Source organism: Cnephaeus nilssonii (genome assembly GCF_951640355.1).
Source record: "Cnephaeus nilssonii genome assembly, chromosome: 5".
NCBI lineage: Eukaryota > Metazoa > Chordata > Mammalia > Chiroptera > Vespertilionidae > Cnephaeus > Cnephaeus nilssonii.
The window spans coordinates 80,787,220-80,799,695 of record NC_137076.1 but is presented as its reverse complement, the minus strand read 5'-3'; the positions used below and the strand labels follow the sequence as shown (position 1 = coordinate 80,799,695).

Below are 12,476 nucleotides of genomic sequence, written 5' to 3'. Positions count from 1 at the left end.
ATGTCGAGTTAACATATTAGAAAAATTTACCGTGTTTGAGTTTTAGAAGTGGCAGTACTTGTTTTTTCTTCTTGGGAATGGAGTAGCAGTGAGGGGTATCTCCTATCACCAGAGGAATTCACATCCATACTGAAGTTTAATTCTTGGCTTTTACCACCACTGCTACTCTCACTGTTGCAATCTGTGCTGTCCAAGTTATCTGAATCACTGTTCCCTCCTGCACCACCACCTCTGGGTTCTCCATTTATTTTATTTTTGTCTGCCTTTTGCTGTGTTAAGGATATATGTTGTTCTGGTAATATTAAAGGTGCAGTAAGAGGGGTCTCTTTTGTTTTGTTCTTCTTATTTTTCCTGTTGGTGCTGGGGGTTGTCACCACATTAGCCCTTTTTTTCCCAAACGCGTTTGTGAATGTTGCAGATGTTGCAGAGATTCCAATTGTGGTGGTGGTGGTTGCACTAGGTGGCTCTATGGGAACTTCTTGCTCCACTGAAATTATCAAAAAGGATAAAAATCACATTGAGAGCCACGGATCTCAAAATAAATTATTACATATATAGCTGTAACATTTCGTAATAATTTAGTCCTTTACTCATATTTTCGTAAATAAAGAAATCTTGCCCTAGCCAGTTTTGCTCAGTGGTTAGAGTGTCAGCCCGAGGACTGAAGGGTCTTGGGTTTGATTCCAGTCAAGGATACGTACCTCGGTCACAGGCTCGATCCCTGGCCTGGGTTGGGGTGTGTGCAGGAGGCAACCAATAGATGTGTCTCTCACACTGATGTTTCTCTCTCTGTCTCTCCCCCACCCCTCCACTCTCTCTAAAAATCAATGGAAAAAATATCCTCAGGTGAGGATTAACAAAACAAACAAAAAAGAAATCTTTACTGTTGTTAGAACAAATATACTGTATCATATTTTGATGTCTAAATTGGTATAAAACATTCATACAGTTAACACTTTTAAGATCTGAAATGTTAGTCTCATGAACTAACCAAAAATCACAATATAGTTTGAATTTAGAAAAATTTTCAAATAGGATTTTAGAATTAGAATTCAAATACAGCAAGATTATTTGCTTACTACAAGCATCCTATATAATAAAAGGCTAATATGCAAATCAACCTAACGGCGGAACAACCAGTCGCTATGACGTGCACTGACCACCAGGGGGCAGACACTCAATGCAGGAGCTGCCCCCTGGTGGTCAGTGTGCTCCCACAGGGGAAGCACCACTCAGCCAGAAGCCCTGAGCCGGGCTCATGGCTGGTGAGCGCAGCAGAGGTGGCAGGAGCCTCTCCTGCCTCTGCGGCAGTTCTAAGGATGTCCAACTGCCAGTTTAGTCCCACTCCCCATGGGCCTAAGCCATCAGTCGGACATCCCCCAAGGGATCCTGGACTGCGAGGGCACAGGCTGGGCTGAGGGACCCGCTTCCCCCAAGTGCACTAATTTCGTGCACCAGGCCTCTAGTTGTATAATAAACAACTCTTTGAGAATAATAAACCCTATTGCTGTAGAGCTCTGAGCCTGAACCTTAGTTAAAAATTTACTGTTGAACTTACTCAATTTATATGTTTGTCTCCCTCCCTTCTGTTTCTCTATATCACCTTACAATGTAAAATGTTTAGAAATATTTACTATAAGAGGCAATTGTCAATTTCAGATCAAAGTAATTGAATATTTAACTAGAATTAATTACATTAAAGGCATTCAAAATGAAGTCACTAAACACAGGAGAATTTTATCACTAATTTCTCACCATCTTCATCATTTTCCTCTTCATCTTCATCCTCTGGTAGTTCTGAATTTTCCTTAGGTTTGTTTTCTTCATCTTCTTCCTGCTTCCTTTTCTGTTCTTCTTTTTTCTTTTTTCTCTTTTCTTTTCTTTTCTCTCTTTTAGCAGCAAGAGCCTGCTTTCTGCTCTCCTCTCTTGACTGAAATAAAGATGTATCATATTATCAACAAAGCAATAATTTAAAATAAAGAATGAAATGATATTTTTGTTTATGATATGAGGAGTTTCCCATCAATATCAGTTTCAAAACATATTTATAAAAGCAACAAAAGAAAAAAAATAAACTGGACATCATGAGAAATAAACAGTTTTGTGCTTCAAAGGAACCATCAAGAAAGTACAAAGACAACCCTTAAAAAGGTAAAAAATTTTCAAATCATACATCTGGCAAGGGACTTATATCAAGTATACGGTAGTCTTCCCTTATCCATAGTTTTGTTTTTTGCTGTTTCAGATTTTTGCATATGGCCTGCAAAGCCTAAAATATTTACTATGTGGCATTTTATAGAAAAAATTTGCCAACCTCCTATGTTAATAAGAAAGGGGCTGAGGACTGAAAGAAAAGACTGTATTTTCAATTAAAAATCATTTCATCACTCTGCTGCCATAAATCCAATTGGCTATTTAGGGAATTGCTGACCATGTATGTCCCTGGGTAGTTACAAAAAAATAAAAATTAGGATGGGACCTTAGCAGTCATCTAACTTCAGACTTCGCTTTATTTAAAACTAGAGGCTCAGTGCACGAAAATTCGTGCACTGGGGTGGGGGTGGGTCCCTCAGCCCGGCCTGTGCCCTTTCGCAGTTTGGGACCCCTTGGGGGATGTCCCCCTGCTGGCTTAGGCCCGCTCCCCAGGAAATTGGGCCTAAGCTGAAAGTTAGACATCCCTCTGGCAGCCCGGGAGACCTCGGCGGATGTCAGACTAACAACTTAGAACCGCTTCCCAGGCGCATAACATACTTAGCACTGTCACAGAGGTGAGAGAGGCTCCCACCACAGACGCTGCGCTGGCCAGCCATCAACCGGCTTCTGGCTGAGCAGCAGCTCCTGCATTGAGTGTCTGCCCCCTGGTGGTCAGTGCGCATCATAGCGCCCAGTTGTTTTGCCATTAGGGTCAATTTGCATATTACTCTTTTATTATATAGGAGGATGAAGACAGTGTTTTTCCTTCTTATTTTAACTGTAATCAAGTTTATCATGGAGGTACTAAAATTTATTTAATTCCCTAATTATTAAGACTTTAAGGTTTACAGTTTTCTCCCTATTATAAGCAATACAACAATGAATGACCTTATATACATTCACATCTTTGAGCATTTGTATTTAAAATTTCTATAAGTGGAATGGCTAGAATAAGGTTATTCACTTTTTTAATTAATTTGTCAAATACCTCTGTTAATAGTTACACTAATTTGTACCATACATAAAGAAATCATACTGGAGTGCTAATTTCTCCATACCTTTGCCATCAACAGCTATTACCAGACCTTTAAATTTTGACAGTCTGATAAAAAAAAATTAAATCACTCTTTTATTGTGCATTTATTTATTTATGAAATTAGGCATTCTCCATCTATTTATTAACCACCTATATTTATTTTTCTGTGAATCATTCCTTATTCTGAGCAACTTCTCTTTTTCTCATTGATTTGTAAGCAATCTTTCTTTCTGTTTTTAGCTTACAAGTTTTGTTTTGTAATTTTTAAACTAAGAACTGGTGTCAAAATTTTAGCATTTTCCAAAATTATTATATCTTTTTTCTTCATTTAATCAACAAAATATTTTTAGGTTAAGCTATCTCTTGCATTCCTAGAATGACTATTTGATCATGGAGTTTGTTCTTTTAATATAAGTTCTGGATTTAATAACAACATCCTCATTTCCCTGGTAAGCAAACTGAGCCTCAGAAAAGTGATCTTGTTTATTTAACTTTCTCCATTTTACCACACATCCTAGGCTACTTGACACTTAGTCTTTGAGGATTTAATAAACCACTTATAGCCCACATCTTATAAGAAACAAATGATTTCCAATGTTTTACTAAATTTTTTCTTAGACTAATATTAAAACCACTTGGGCAGTAAGTATCATTTGGTAAACTGTGATCTGCTTGAAAACTAGACCTCACTTATATGGTTCAAAATATTTTTTATGAATGATAGGTTCAAATTAAAAATTATGATGGTTTGATAATCTATTAATAATTTCCTTTGAAAAATATTTTGTTCAAATTATTGGTCTATAGGTGGCAAATTTACCCTAGATATTCAACAATTTCTATAAGGAAAATTATTTTTCCCACTCACCTTTTCCAGATCAAGTTCCTTTAAAAGAATACTTGCATTCTTGTTTGCTTCTGCAGCCTGTTGGTCTTTAGCCTTCACAATTGTCTCAACACACTGATGACATTTTTTCAACAGTTCCTATAGTGAAAAATGGAAGTATTTCAATGTAGGAACACATAACATACTAGGCCAAATAAAATGAGCTGATTAGCATACCAAAATCCAGGGCTAAATTCAAATAAACAAATTAAATTATCCTTTGAGTCTAGTCATGAATCAATCTTTAATTAAAATAAGGAACTACTATTTAATTAAAATAAGGAACTACTCCCTAAAAACTTTATATGTTCTTAGAAAACTTTCTAAATTGGGCTAATGGTCTAGTAATATATTTTTGCTGCAGTCACTGTAATTATGGTTCAGAAGAGTAAGGGAATCATTTATCAGAAGTATTATACCCATTCTCTATTTACAAATGGAGAAACTAAAGCATAGTAAGACAAGGTGGTTAGTCTCACAGAGGATAAAAGAACAGGTTCGTAACTGCACATTTTGGCACATAATTCCACAAAAAACAAAAATGTGCTCCAATAGCATATTAAACCTACCTTATCTGTAATTGTTGCTATGTATCTCATGCATTCTATATCAGAAGGGAACTGATTGACTTCTTTCACCAAATATTGAACAACTTTTACATGACCCTGTAAAGAGTACAACAGAAAATACACCAAAAAATCTCTTAAAATTTTCCCCATATGCTTAAAAACTTAAGAGTAAAAGATACAGTAATAATTTCAGATAGTTTATTAAATTACAAATTGAAATTACAAAAATAAAATCAGCTCTAACTGGTTTGGCTCAGTGGATAGAGCGTCGGCCTGCAAACTGAAGGGTCCCAGGTTCGATTCCGGTCAAGGGCATGTACCTTGGTTGCAGGCACATCCCCAGTAGGAGGTGTGCAGGAGGCAGCTGATTGATGTTTCTCTCCCATCAATGTTTCTAACTCTATCCCTCTCCCTTCCTCTCTGTAAAAAATCAACAAAATATATTTAAAAAAAAATAAAATAAAATCAGTGATGAGTTTATAAACAGAAAAAGATAAGTACAACATGCTCAGGAATATATGGTGGACCAAAAGATATTTCTCCTGAATTTAATATGCCCATTTCCCATGAAAAGTAGAAAAGTTTTTGTAAATTAGTCCTAAAAACAAAGAGGATGTTCTAGATTCCAAAGCATTATTTTGGCTCTCACCTTACTAAACAAGGTAGACTGTCCACATTTATCTGAGTCCTATAACTTGACTCTAGAAAAAACACTTTCTAAATGTCATTATCAGAGGCTGAATAATTTGTAATCAATTCTATTATAACATAACCAAACTTGCATAGTTTCCCCTCTTATTAAGGTTCTAAGACATCCTCAAAAATTGATCTGGTAGTGACACAAAACAGAAAAGTGGTTGCCTTCAAAGCAGGCAATTAATTGAACACAGGCATGATAACACTTTCTAAAATGATGGAAGTATTTTATATCTTTACTAAAGGTGCGGTGCACAAAATTCGTGCATGGAGGGGGGTGTCCCTCAGCCCAGCCTGCACCCTCTCCAATCTGGGACCCCTCTCACAATCCAGGACTGCTGGCTCTCAACTGCTCACCTGCCTGCCTGATTGCCCCCAACTGCTTTTGCCTGCCAGCCTGATCACCCCCTAATCACTCCCCTGCCAGGCTGATCGACGCCTAACTGATCCCCTGCCAGCCCAATTGCCCCTAACTGCCCTCCCCTGCTGGCCTGGTCACCCCTAACTGCCCTCCCCTGCTGTCCTGGTCGCCCCTATCTGTCCTCCCCTACAGGCCTGGTCCCCCCAACTGCCCTCCCCTGCAGGCCTGGTCTCCCCCAATTGCCCTCCCCTGCTGGCCTGGTCAACACCAACTGCCCTCTCCTGCAGACCTGGTCACCCCCAACTGCCCTCCCCTGCAGGCCTTGGCCCTCCCAACTGCCCTCCCCTGCAGGCCTGGGTTCCCCCCAACTGTCCTCCTATGCCGGCCCGGTCACCCCTAACTGCCCTCCCCTGCAGGCCTGATTGCCCCCAACTGCCCTCCCTTGCAGGCCTGGTTCCTCCCAACTGCCCTCCCCTGCGGGCCTGATCGCCTACAGCTGCCCTCCCCTGCTGGCCATCTTGTGGCGGCTATCTTGTGTCCACATGGGGGCAGCCATCTTGTGTGTTGGAATGATGGTTAATTTGCATATTACTCTTTAATTAGATAGGATGGGGTTTGGATTACATGGGCATATGCATTTATCAAAACTCATTAAACTATGAACCTCAGACTTGTGCATTACACTGTATATAAATTATACCTCAATTAAAAGGAAAGAAAATTTTGTAAAAAGAATTAAGTCTAGAAAATATCTTGATATTTTTCTAAGACACATAACTTATACTGCGCTCATTCAATAGCTATTTAGTTACCAGCTATTATGAGTAAGGCACTGTGCTAAACAAATGGGTGTTAACAGTGGTTAAAAAGTCATGAATCTTATTGTTCATGGATCTTCCAGCCTAGTTGAGGAGATAGGCATTAAAAAAGTAAACATGAGCCGAGACCGGTTTGGCTCAGTGGATAGAGCGTCGGCCTGTGGACTCAAAGGTCCCGGGTTCGATTCCGGTCAAGGGCATGTACCTTGGTTGCGGGCACATCCCCAGTGGGGGGTGTGCAGGAGGCAGCTGATCAATGTTTCTCTCTCATTGATGTTTCTAGCTCTCTATCCCTCTCTCTTCCTCTCTGTAAAAAATCAATAAAATATATATTAAAAAAAAAAGTAAACATGTATTTGAACATATAACTACACATTTGGATGAGGAAAAGAATAGTGTACTATAAAAGAGAAGAGGGACCTTTTCAGATGGGGTGTTAGAGAAGAACTCTAACATTTAAAATGGGAGCTAAAGGGTAAGTAGAAGTGAGCTAGGTGATGCAAGGGAAAGAACGTTTTGGGAAAAGAAAACGAGTGAGAAAAGACCCGAGGCAGTTAAAAATTTATTGCTGAAGTGTAGTGAGCCAAGGGGAAGGAAAGTATAAATGACTGGTCTGGGGAGGCTGGCATGAGCCATATCCTACAGGGCTTTGTAAGACATGTTAAGTCGTTTATAGTTTATCATAAATGCAATGGGAGGGCTTTTAAAAATATAACAGATAAGTGAGCGTTTATATATTTATGGTATAATAAGTTTTTATGAAAGAGTCTACTCATTTTTGTTCCTCCTGAGGTAGAGAAGACATCCATAATATCTGCCCTTAAATCTAATGCTTTATGTACAATGACATAACAAAACTAGTCTAGACACCAGTTAATCTAATAAAGTTGTTTGTAGTGAACTAACATATAACTATTAGATTTGGCCACAAAGAGTGAAAATATAGCAATTATTTGTATATAGATTTATAGTCATTTACCCAAGGTCAATTTATCTTTCTTATATGGTTTTAACTTAGAATTGATTTAAAATTACTGAATTTTACTCCCCCTCACCCATATCAAATTACCTTCCGAAATGCTGACATAAGAGGTGTGATTTTCCGGTTATCTGCTGCATCCACATCAGCACCTGCTTGCACCAGCAACTGCACTACATCAAAATGACCACCATTGGATGCCAACCAAAGTGGTGTGTTTCCCTTCTTGTTATGAACATCAATATGGGCTCCCCTATAAAATCAAAAGATGTTAATGTAGTTTGTTTCCTATGAGAAGAGGGAAACTTTTTCTATTTTTCTCTATTTGTCTTTTATCTGTTACAAAATATCATGTAAACAATTTGTTCTTTAAAATGTCAATAAAGTAGAACAATTTTATTAGCTTTAATGGCTCTGGAAAGTGAAAGTAGAAAGTTCTATATATATATATATATATATAAAATAAATTTACCCACCTACTAATTAGGAGCTCACAAAATTTATAGTGACCTTTGTCTGCTGCTATTGTTAAAGCAGTATCTCTTGAGGAAGGCACAGGGGGGGCATTAACGTCTGCTCCTTTATCAAGGAGAACTCTTCCAACCTCGGCATACCCTCCAGAAGCAGCTTCCATTAAGGGGGTAAGACCAGTCTGTTTAAACCAAAAATTATTCAAGTAAATTAATATAACTTTTTAAAAGGCTAAAACAATTGACTTGTGTTTTCTATTTCTTATTTTCTCTCATAAAACAGATAAGCAATATTTGCAATCTTAAATTTCACTAAACAGCAAGTAAAAATTGTTATTCAATTAGACAAGCTAGAATGAATTAACTTATATGACCACATGCTAAATTAAAACAAACAGAACAATTTTATACCTTCTATACTGTTATAAATTTACGCATGAGACCTTAACTTGAATAAAAAGTAAGTAAAGCACAATGTTCAATGGGAAAACTTTTTTTAGATAATACTTTATTGAGAATGCAGTTTGCTAAATACTTTAGGGTAAATTCTTTCAATCCTATTCAAACTTAGGTAAAATAGATTGAAATATCGTATATTTTATTCATGTCTTTTGTTCATGACATTTTTGCCAAAAGATATTTCCTACTGGTATTATTTCTAAAGTAATATGATTTATCTAGAACTTCTAATAATCAAGTGGGTCACACTGAGCATCTGTAATATGAAAAGATAAACTGGATAGCAGGAAAGGTTCAATTCTCTTTGTGCAATGAAAAGTTTTAATGAAATTCAGGGAGAAAAATGAGATTTTCATTGAAACCCTTCCAACTTGAAATGACTACCAGACTGGCCATTGTCTGATTATTAAGAATTTTACACAAGTTACATTTTTCTAGAGTTCTAAGTACCTAATAGTTCTAAGCCAAAAAAACAATTCAAAACACTGACATAATCTTACTTTCTGAATGCTAAATAGTCATGAAATTGTCAGAATCTGTCATGGTTAGATTAGATTTTAGCTATCTTAAATTTATAATCTATGCAGTAATTTAAAAAAAGTTGATTTCAGAGAGAGGAAGGGAAAGAGAGAGAAACATCGATGTGAGAGAGAAACACTGATTATGATTAGTTGCCTCCCACACACACCCTGATCTGGGATTGAACCCACAACCTGGGTATGTGCCCCAACAGGGAATTGAACCTGCCACCTTTTGGTGTACAGGATGATGCTCCAACCAACTGAGCCACACTGGCTAGGGCTGCGCAGTAATTTTTTGGATTGGGATTTTTACCATTGGTAAGCACATGCCTTATTAAGGCATATGCCTCTTTAAAAGTCTACATTAATGGGCTCTATAAAATAATCTTTTTAAAAATATATATATTTTATTGATTTTTTACAGAGAGGAAGGGAGAGGGAATAGATAGCTAGAAACATCGATGAGAGAGAAACATCGACCAGCTGCCTCCTGCACATGCCCCACCAGGGATGTGCCCACAACCAAGGCACATGCCCCTGACCGGAATCGAACCCAGGACCCTTCAGTCCGCAGGCCGACGCTCTATCCACTGAGCCAAACTGGTTTCGGCTAAAATAATCTTACTACTCAAAAATATCTTACTACAAAATAATATTACTACATTCAAAAGTTGCAAATTGGAGGATTAAGAGAACCACTCAAACCTGAGATTGGAAAAAATACTGATTCTATTTTCTTCACTGTCCTTAATAAAAGTCATGAATAGTGATAATGTGTTACTGACCACTGTATAGCACAATTCTCCAATCCTGCATTGGGGCATCAGTTTTAACTTATGACAATTTAAAACAGTACATCAATTTGAGTTGAAATGCCATTCTTTTTCTACTAGAAATATATCTGACGTAGTTGACAAATTATAAAGTGCTTACCTTTGCTCTATGCTCAACATTGGCTTTTCGGTCCAGAAGCAAACTCACTACTTCTGCTCGACCTTGAAAACAGGCCAAGGTGAGAGCTGTGTTCCGATTGGTCTCTATTTGGGCGTTAATGTCTGAACCCATATCAAGCAACAATTTCACTGCAGGAACATGTCCATTCATTGCAGCCAACATCAGGGGAGAAATACCTAGTTTACTCCCAGTCCTCAGGGGGGAAAATTAGAAAAATAAAATGTGTTACCTGTTGTTATTTTTTAGAAAGCATAGAGAACATAAAAGATGAAAACGTTTCAGTAAAAAACCAATGAATGATTTTGTTTAGACTAATAATTAGAAATAGAAAAATCTCACAATTTAAAACATAATCCTTAGAGTTATAAATTTCCAACTATACATAACAAAGTACTTTCTGAAGGAGACCTCTTTAAAAACAGTCACCTTAGTTGAAATAATCTGTGATTATTTATAAGCACATTATAGGAAGAACTGTTGGCTCTTGTAACTTTAATACTATCTTAATTAAAAATGGTATCTATCCAAATATTTAGGGGAAGACACTTATTCTAAGTAGTAACTTAATAATCATGAGTAAAAAACCAGATAGACAATAGATACCTTGAATTAATTTCTGCCCCAGCATTAAGCAGAATCTTAATGATATTAACATATCCTCCAGATGCAGCTAGACTCAGTGGTGTATAATCAGACACATTCCTATGTTCTTTATTTGCACCTCGAGCCAGCAACAAGTCTACCACCTACAAAGTAAAATATGAACAGAGAATTCCAGTTTACACCAAGGGTTTAACATATAATTAATTAGGCTTTGTATATTCAAATATCAGCATTAGAGAAATGGATTCAATTTTACATCAAGGAATTCAGAGGTTTGAAATCCCAATTGTACTGAAATCACAAATTACTCTTTCTATTTGTCAATTGTTGAGTAACCATTTGCATTTCATATGTGTTAGGATTGTGGTTCACTCATCATAAGCATATTTAAAATATAAGAGAAAATATTTACAAAGTGAAAATTAACATTAACACACCTCCTGACGTCCACCAGAACATGCCAATGAAAGTGGAGTATCCTTAGTTCGTTCAGATTGCGCTTCTATATCTCCACCTTTATCCAAAAGGATTTCAACAACTCCAACATGCCCTGCTGTTGCCGCCAGGATCAGTGGTGTGAAACCTACATCAGAAAATAAAAATCTCAAACAAATTTGTGATTTTTACTTATTAAGCTACTGCTTTTATTTCTTGATTATTTTAGTAGGGAGTCTTTAGGACAGATACTTATAAGCATTTAACATAAAACTGCTCTAGCCGCTAATTTGTTTGTGACAAAAATCCATAAACATCTATAAAAAGGAAATGCTAAGTCAAAGATAACTATTACAGTTTATACTCATAGTGAACTTTGAAACCTCTGCATGCTCAACTTTTGGATTAAGGAGAAAGGAAGCCTGTACTTCACTGATAATTTACAGTCAAATTTCTGGAGAATAATTAGGCTCTGTAGATTAATAAATCTGGAATTCCAAATTGAAATATGCTTCACCATCTTTTCACTAAGACAGTCTAGAAACTACTTATTGACAGTGAAAAAACTTGATGTAACTACACTCAGACATACATTTATTTATTTATTTATAATTGACCTGAGAGAGGGAGGAAGGGAGACAGAAATATTGATGTGAGACACATAGATCAGTTGCCTCCCACACACATCCTAACTGGGGATTGAACCCGTAACCTAGTATGTGCCGACTAGGAATCCAACCTGTGACCTTCAATACATAGGATGATGCTCTAACCAACTGAGCCACACTGGCCAGGGTCAGACTTTAATTTTGACTGACATTCCTTACCTTTTTTGTCTCTGTGTTCGATTTTAGCATCTCGTGAAATGAGTACAGATACGAGTTCTTCATGGCCACCTGCACAAGCTAATGTTAACGCTGTGTCATGATTGCTCTCAGTCTAGAAGGGGGAAAAATAAATTAGATTTTGTTTTTTTTTACAACGGGGTTATCAATTAAAGAGCAAATATTTTCACAATGAATATAAAATGATAATTTTCTTTTTCAAACAAAGAAAATAAAAATGTGCAAAATAAGTTTAAATAAAGCAATATACTCACATGTGCATCAATGTCAACTGAGGGATAGACAGGGGGCAATGACTGGGAAGCCACATTGCTTGGAGACTGTGAACAGGGTTCAGGTGTAAGACATTCTGTGGTCTGAGAGGAACTGTTTGAACCAGTGGGCACTCTGCTACTCACAGCTGAAAAACAATATCCATATTGCTGAATTCTACTAAAAAGAGTAAAGTCATTTATAATATACAAAAAATACAGAAAATATAAAATTCTGTATTAGTAATATAATGTAGTAACTAAATCCCAAGCTTTACAGTCAGATGAACCTATGTTTGAATCCCCGTTCCACTACTGACTTTCTGATAATAGGCAAGTATAAACCTCTTGGAGTCTCAATTTTTCTAAGGTGTAAAATGTAAAATGTACAATGCCTGCC

The 12,476-nt window shown here is 37.0% G+C and overlaps 1 protein-coding gene across 6 annotated transcripts in view; it reads right to left on the bottom strand.

The window, feature by feature from the left end:
• LOC307100685 (ankyrin repeat and KH domain-containing protein 1) overlaps positions 1-12,476 on the bottom strand; it is a gene marked incomplete at its 3' end in the record, with an annotated part of 127,204 nt that overhangs the window by 16,664 nt on the left and 98,064 nt on the right. For all 6 annotated transcript variants that reach the window (XM_079773212.1, XM_079773208.1, XM_079773209.1 and 3 more), the window contains 11 exons: positions 12,080-12,225; positions 11,808-11,919; positions 10,983-11,128; positions 10,546-10,688; positions 9,922-10,135; positions 8,015-8,190; positions 7,629-7,791; positions 4,685-4,780; positions 4,098-4,214; positions 1,756-1,930; positions 31-487 (listed from right to left, as the gene is read on the bottom strand). In XM_079773212.1, coding sequence (XP_079629338.1) covers positions 31-487; positions 1,756-1,930; positions 4,098-4,214; positions 4,685-4,780; positions 7,629-7,791; positions 8,015-8,190; positions 9,922-10,135; positions 10,546-10,688; positions 10,983-11,128; positions 11,808-11,919; positions 12,080-12,225 — 1,945 coding nt within the window. The remainder of the gene's footprint in view (positions 1-30; positions 488-1,755; positions 1,931-4,097; positions 4,215-4,684; positions 4,781-7,628; positions 7,792-8,014; positions 8,191-9,921; positions 10,136-10,545; positions 10,689-10,982; positions 11,129-11,807; positions 11,920-12,079; positions 12,226-12,476) is intronic.